A 7,544-nucleotide genomic window follows, 5' to 3' on the forward strand; every position below is an offset into this window, starting at 1 on the left:
TTTACAGCGATGCATTACCGCTGCCAAACAGTGTCTGAAACTGACATCGGCTCGCGGGAGTGAACTCTGAACTCAGCACTGTCCACTAGTAGAAGAATCGACTTAACAACCATGGCAACGCAAAACACGCATGGAAGTATGAGGACGGTGACGCATGACAACATTTGAAATGGACGTCACTATTTACACATATAAGGAAGCAAAAATGGGCTTTAACAAGATAAAGTGGGTTTTAGATAAACTTGACTGGACCACAGAGCAGCCCTGTGATGGACTGGTAACCCATCCAGGGTGAGCAGTTCAAGAACAGTTCACCTCACTGTTGCCAACTTAACAACTTTGTCAACATATTTCAGTGGTTTATTAGACTTCTTAGAAAAAGTGTTTCAAGAGCTTCTGCAAGAATATGAACATGTGCCAATCAAGTAAGCTCACTGATATCACTGCAGTCTAGCCATTTTGGTTTGAGTCAAAATACTCTGAATGGCTCAAAATCTGTGGGGAATAATGTGAAAGTGACATGGATGAGTAAAACAATCCAATAAGTACGGAAGCGTATTGCATTCACTTGAAAAAAAAAAAAAAAAAGCTTTGTTTTTCTGAATTAACGAGATAAGTTTTCCAAAAAAAAAAAAACTTTGTTTTTCTGAATTAACGAGATAAGTTTTCAAAAAAAAAAAGCTTTGTTTTTCTGAATTAACGAGATAAGTTTTTCCAAAAAAAAAAAAAAAAGCTGTGTTTTTCTGAATTAACGAGATTAAAAAAAAAAAAAAAAAAAAAAGAGAGAGAGAGAGAGAGGAGAATCTGGAAAGGAAACCTTCCATGCCATGAGCAGAGCCATGAGTAGTGCCCAACCAGAGTCACGTGTAGGAAGTACCGAGTCGACAACAAGTCCAAGGTATGTGAATAACACTTTTAGCCTTTCTCCCTTTATGGTAGAGTTAGAACTCAGCTGTAAAGTTAGCAGAGACAGCTAGCCAAATTTTGAGCATGGTTTTGTTGCTAAGCGAATGCTTGTTAGCCAGCATAGTGATGGTGGTCATTTATACGCATTTTCCGTTTTTGTCGTATCATGCCAAGTTGTTACAGTCATGCTAAAATGGTACGAATGAACTTCCAGTAGTACTGTAATAGGGGTGTAACCATAGGCATATTGTCTATGGGTGTAACGGTACATGCCTCTGTATTTGGATTTGTCTATACGGAACTTTGGTTTAGAACGGAGGCGTACAGAGTTCCAACACGGAACAGTAACAGCCTTGCACATATTGGCTGTGTCCTCATACTGGTGTTATTCCCAACATGTAGTGGTCACTCCATTTTCCAGGGTTGTCCGAATTTCCATAGAGAAAAAAGTAGTACACTCAAAATTACTTGGAAAAGTAGTGAGCATCGATGATCATTAGACGGGTCAAAATAGATCACAATGCATTGCGGGCAGGAACTCTAAACATCGCAAGAAGGAGGCAAAGAAATTGATTGAACAAAATTAAAATAAAATTGAATAAACAACAAAGAAAGAATGAAAAACAACATAAAGAAATATTTTCACACAGAAGCCTGGATTGGATTGGAAACGATATCTTGGCATGAGTTGCGGTTGCCGTGGTGACAGCTGGTAGTCACGTGATCTGCGGCAAGGAAAAAAATAGCCAGCTTCGTGTCCGAATCGCAAACAGAATGAGGGAACTATATAGTCTGCTATATAGTGCAGCACTATGTAGTGAATGAGAGTAGTCTGGACATTCTGACACAGCAATTGAGTGCAGCCCTGCCTCTGGCTAGCGGACCTCATGGTTAGTCCTGCAACTGCAAAGAATATATTAAACTGTAAATCCATCAGATTACTTACATTTACATTTTTTCTTCATAGAGGACCAGCCATGGCTACGTTTAATTCATTCGTCCCACAAGATGATGACTTTTGGGAATTCCTTAAGAATCGAGGGATCCCTCAGGAAAAAATTCATAAAATGCAGCAGGATCATGTAAGCGAATGCATTTTTATTCCTGCAACATTTTTGAGATCTGAAATCCATCTCTGCTTTTATATTTCAGTCAATTTCAGAAGATTTTGCCAGTCTGTAACATGTACCTCAAAAGATTACACTTAAAATTAGAAAAAAGATTATACATGTATATATTTCACATATTACATTTAGCATTGTCTTCTCCTAGACCTATGGTAACTCACATCAATAATATATTAATTTTTTTCAGATTGACAGCTCCGTTGCTGGAGAATTAGATGATGCTGCCATGGCTGCTTACATTCCAACTTATGGGGATAGGATTGCCACAAGGTGTTTTTGTATGGATCAACAGAGAAGAGGTGAACATGACCAAAGAAGACTTTCTCTGTTTGAAAAGCTTAGAAGAAAGATGGCCACAAAGACCAACAAAGACAACAGTCAAGATGCTGAGGAGGAGAATAGCTTGCAGCCAACAAAAAAATATCTAAGGAATAATAAAAGAGCCTTGAAGATGACAAGAAAAATAGAAATAGGATGGATTCATGAAAAGAGACAAGTTAGAAAACGCTGTGGTGGAGGAACCAGAGTTCTTGATATTTCCAAAAGTGCCACCAAAACTAACATTCTGTCACATGCTAAAAAAACTCTTTTTCCCTAATGATAAGTTATCTAAGGGAACATGGGAGGAGTTCAGTCATGATATTGTTGACTTCCAAGAAGGACATCTTGATGACAGTGTTAGTGTGGGAGAGCTTTATGAGACACACAAGCTGGGGATTATAAGGTTTTACTTGCTCACAATGAACCTGGCCAGTGAAGATGAAATGTTCACAGAAAACGAGGGCACAGCTGACCTGCAGACAAATGACCAACAGGAAAACACAGACAAAAGGCAAAAAACACACCCAATAGAAAATGTTGAGCAGGAGACACAGAAAACACCAGACAGTCAACCACTGATACACGTCTTAGAAGATGATGAGCAATGTGCTACATCAATGTCAGTTTTTGTCTCTACTCCACCCAATCAGATTATTGATCTCACAACTTTGTGTAATACATCAGAAGTTGTTTTCGGTCCCTCAACAAATGGACCATTTATTGGGGAACTTGATGATACACTGTTACTTGAGCCTATACTCCCCATAGAAAATGGTCAGATAAACTCTAATGCCTTTACTTCAACTCCTGTTCGTTCCGAGATAGAGTCTGCTGCCTCACAGAGTTCTACCAATGACACTTTGCATGTGACTGTGAAACTCCACAGAGATGAACTGATTACCCAGTTTAAGGATGAAACCATAATGAGCTGCTCTGTTAAATACAGTTTCATTGATGAAAGGGGGGCAGATGCTGATGGCGTGTCCAGAGATGTGTATGCAGCTTTCTGGACAGAATTTCTAGACTGCGCTGCAGAAGGTGCTGATGTACGGGTCCCATCACTATCTCCCAGATGGCAACAGGAAGAATGGAAATCTGTCGGAAGGATATTGGCCAAAGGATTGAAAGATCATGGATATTTTCCTTCTCGACTGGCTCAAGCCTTTACAGCAGCAGTCACATTCGGTGAACACTCCGTCTCACCTGATTTACTTTTTGACTCACTGATGTTGTATCTCAGTCATTCTGAGCGGGACCTCTTGTCAGCTGCTTTGCAAAATGGTGTTGTGGGTGATGAAGAAGAAGAACTTCTTGAGCTGATGGATTGCATGGGAGTAAGAACAATACCAACTCAAGAAAACTTGAAAGCTGTGCTTCTCCAAATAGCCCACAAGCAGATTATCCAGCAACCAAAATATGCACTAGACAATATTGCAGAAGTTGCAGGACCAACTTTCAAGCAGATCTTCTCCAATGTGCTGGATATACAGAAGATGTATGAGGATCTCAAACCAACAACACGAAAAGTGTTGAAATTAATAACAGCCTCTCCAACCTCTCCAGCAGAGAACCAGAGTTTACGATTTTTTCATCAGTACATACGAAGATTGGATGAAATGGGACTGCGGAAGCTGTTGAGATTCGTCACAGGATCTGACGTCATTTGCATTAAAGAAATCCAAATCATATTCACCTCTTTGGAAGGGCTGGCACGCAGGCCAATTGCACATACGTGTGGCCCAACTGTAGAACTGCCATCAACTTACAACAGCTTTCCAGAGCTCCGAGTTGAAATGGAGGCTGTCCTGTCGAGCAACACATATGCCATGGACATTGTATATCCAGCCCCCCAAACCGAGGATCCACAGGAACACATGTATAGGTAATATGAGTACCTCAGTGGTGAATGATGAGAACATGATTTTATTTTACCCCAAGATTTTGAGTTGTTCATATATCTATAAAGTTATAAACAGAAATTAACTACCACCTCATGAACATTATGTTGTTGCACTTGAAACACCACCCAAAAAATATTGATACTGGTAAGTATTTGAGTTTATGATTTTAAATTTAACTATTAATGCAGTTTAGTGAACATTGTTAGCTGTTCTTAAAAATGTATATTAAAAGATACATTGTTGCTTGTCTTGATTATCCAATGTTATTGTCAAGAAGCCTTTTGTATACCATGGAGTTTTTTGTTAACAATTAAGTTGAATACTGTTTATACATTATTAATGCAATCACAGGCAAATACCTGAAGACATTTTTGTAACACTGCAGTTTGATTGCTGACAACTTTTTGAACAGTTCATTAAATTTAACAGAACTTAGAAAAATTATAAATTGCTTTCTTTTCTTGATAAATTAAATCAACTTAATTTGAAAACCATTTGTTTCAGTTAAAACTGATACATTTTGGACATAAAAAGAAATGTTCGGTCAGAAATATATGTAATGTAATATTTTGACGACTTCATCCTCGTCTTTCATGTTAGTGTTGGTTGAATCAGCTCTGACAGAGGCTTATAATTTAAGGAGTCTGCTTATTTTTCTCCTCTACAATAAAAGCCACTGTTCAAACTTAAGTGTGCATTTATTTGAGATAACACCACAGAGGGAACTGATTTCTTAAATACCAAATACATTTATATGGATATATGCTGCCAGTTATTTTCCTAAAGGAAATGAGCACGATTTTCCTCATTTAGTCAGATATAGATTGATCAACGTCATATGTCCAAGGAATGACATCAGTTGACTGTCCGAATACAATTAATGACCAGGTTTTTTTTATTAATTTCTTTTCCTTATTGCATGGACATATTCCAAGATAACAGAGCCATTATTTACCTGACTCAAGTAGTGAAATAGTTAAGGGAGCACAAACTAAGGCATACTTGACTCATAGATAAGCATAGGCAGGATGAAATATTAGAACACTGGCCTTTGACAACCAGAGTTGCTAATCCCTGCCAGTCAGCTGGTTTTCACAGAATCAATACAAAATCTGGGTGAAAAATTGAATAAATATCTGGACCAATTTGAACGTGTATTATGCTTAACCAAAATCTGTAATAGTGAATGTGTACGATACTCAAAACTCAATATATAATTGGTATGCATGTACTGTTGCTGTTTGTATTGATTAAAGTTCACATATGTGTGCACATTTAAAATGATGTAAGCACAAATTGCATCTGAATATAATTTCTTTTAATGATATATCTACTGACAGACCACCATCATTTAGCAGTATGACAGATGTATTTAGGCCACAACAACATTATGCCTATTTATAATTTACATTTATTGTAATGTACTGCTGTAATGTACTGCTGTTTAAAATGGGATCAAATTATTTTTGTCCATCCAGATATACTGTATATGACCATATGCTGAAACTAATTATCTCGTTTTCAATTTCTAAACATGAAATATTGCAACACTCAAAATCTCATTTATATACAAGAGAAACCCAACTACAGGCAAATTAAGGAAATTCACAACAAAATTTTATGAGTTATACCTTCAAGCCCTTATTCTGGACCGATGCACATTGTGCTGTTAATGATTTCATCCTGTAGAACAGCTTGTGACAATTAAATATGGGCTTGTATATAAGCGCGCAAGAATTTGTAAATTTTAATGGCCTCCTCAGGTGAGGTGGGTGGATGGAGGCTGTTTTCTGCCATTGCCATACAGCAGATGTCAAAAATGGTATCATCACAGGGATATGGTCCCCTCTGAAGGCATTCTTCTCTGCAAGCCTGTATCTTTTCATGGGATACTTCTTTGATGTATTCCCTGGCACCAAATAGTTCTGGAAAGGTATACATCATCATTGGACGTCCTCCTGGAGACACTGCATTTCTGCACGGGCGAATCCTGTGAGTGTTCCAAACTTGAACAACGTCCTGCAGTTCTTTCTGGATATTAAGACCATGGAAACAATAATGTTAGTTCACACATTTGCAGTTCCAGCTTATTATGTAGCCTATAACATGCAACAAACAAAACATAGAGCTATTCAACCAATCTCAACCTTAAAACACCTAACAATTCAACTGTACAATGCAACAAATTAATAGTTAAAAAGTAAGTTTTGATGACATTGCTTTCTTTTTAATTATTTTTCAAGGATTCATACACAAGTAATGTGTATTACTAAATATATTATTCAATTCTACTCCACAAGCTTAAGTGCATTCCTATTGTACAGGGTGGGAAAACTTGAAAAGAATTATAATTTAGTTACACATTATAAAAACACATTTCTTTCTTACCTCTATCATTTCAAGACATGTAAACTGTATGAGATTTTTGTCAAGGAAGTCACCGGAGAAGTAGTCAGAGTCTTTTAGATCTTGAAACGTATTCATCCAAAACTGTGCATGTTGCTTCCTTAAAAAGCCCCACCAGTTCTCGATCCGTTGGTTGTGATTGCTTGAACCATACAGGTAGCATCTTTTTGAAAATTCATCCAAATGATCATGTCTCATGAACTTCTGCATCTGCTCCACATAACAGTTCTCTGTCCCCAGGTCGGACCGTATCCGGGTGGCAGTCCCATTCTTTGACAGCACCTCATCAGTAAAGTAACCAGGAATTACCCTGGGATCGCTGTTGGTGCTATATGCATGTAGCCAAATCACCATTCGTGAAAATCCGTCTATTGCACCATTGATGCAGATTCCATATGGTTTGAGTTTGTCGTAAGAATCCACATGCCAAAAAAAGTTCGGGCCTGGGTTCTGATACATACGTCGCCGAAGACGGTTCCGGTGTCTCAGTTGCACTCCACAGGGATCCAATATTTTTAGCAATCTCCTGATTGTCTCCTGTGTCACCACGTAGCCTGCCTGAATGCATTTCATATGCATCAATTTATATCCGTGGAGCATCCCACATCTAACCAACTGATCTTGAAGAAACGTGGCCACGTCCAGAATATCCGATGGGGCTTTACGTCTGAATAAGCGCAAAGTCCTCAAGTATCTTCGCAAAGTAGACAAACTAATAATGATCCCATCTACATAACTAAGAGACAAAAGTATTTCCCAATGTCTCAATCCCAAAACAAATTAAAAGTGAATTAAACTCAACAAACGGGACATGTTGGCTCCTCGTTGTAAGAAACAAAACCAGATTAAGCCTGTTAATAATGCCGTTAATAAACGGACACAT

General features: G+C 38.1%; 1 protein-coding gene and 1 long non-coding RNA gene across 2 annotated transcripts; one reads left to right on the forward strand and one right to left on the reverse strand.

Moving 5' to 3' along the window:
• The first annotated feature begins 989 nt into the window (after nt 1-989).
• Nucleotides 990-2,577, forward strand: LOC121631517. The gene is made up of 3 exons (XR_006008753.1): nt 990-1,708; nt 1,757-1,988; nt 2,221-2,577. It is a non-coding gene; the product is annotated as an uncharacterized LOC121631517 (long non-coding RNA).
• Nucleotides 2,578-5,959: 3,382 nt separating this feature from the next.
• On the reverse strand, nt 5,960-7,249 carry LOC121630865. Its single transcript, XM_041971379.1, has 2 exons — nt 6,644-7,249; nt 5,960-6,286 (listed from the first exon to the last, which is right to left on the reverse strand). Exons 1-2 carry the CDS (start codon nt 7,238-7,240, stop codon nt 5,960-5,962), a joined length of 924 nt encoding a protein of 307 aa, XP_041827313.1. The 5' UTR covers nt 7,241-7,249.
• Nucleotides 7,250-7,544: the final 295 nt, after the last annotated feature.

Source organism: Melanotaenia boesemani, chromosome 20 (genome assembly GCF_017639745.1).
Source record: "Melanotaenia boesemani isolate fMelBoe1 chromosome 20, fMelBoe1.pri, whole genome shotgun sequence".
Classification (NCBI taxonomy): domain Eukaryota; kingdom Metazoa; phylum Chordata; class Actinopteri; order Atheriniformes; family Melanotaeniidae; genus Melanotaenia; species Melanotaenia boesemani.

Bases quoted from the DNA above. Each gene is read 5' to 3' on its own strand.
- LOC121630865 (XM_041971379.1), bottom strand. From the start codon at position 7,240: ATGCATATGAAATGCATTCAGGCAGGCTACGTGGTGACACAGGAGACA. The intron at 6,287-6,643 runs GTAAGAAAGAAA...CTTAATATCCAG, and splicing joins CATGTCTTGAAATGATAGAG to AAAGAACTGCAGGACGTTGT.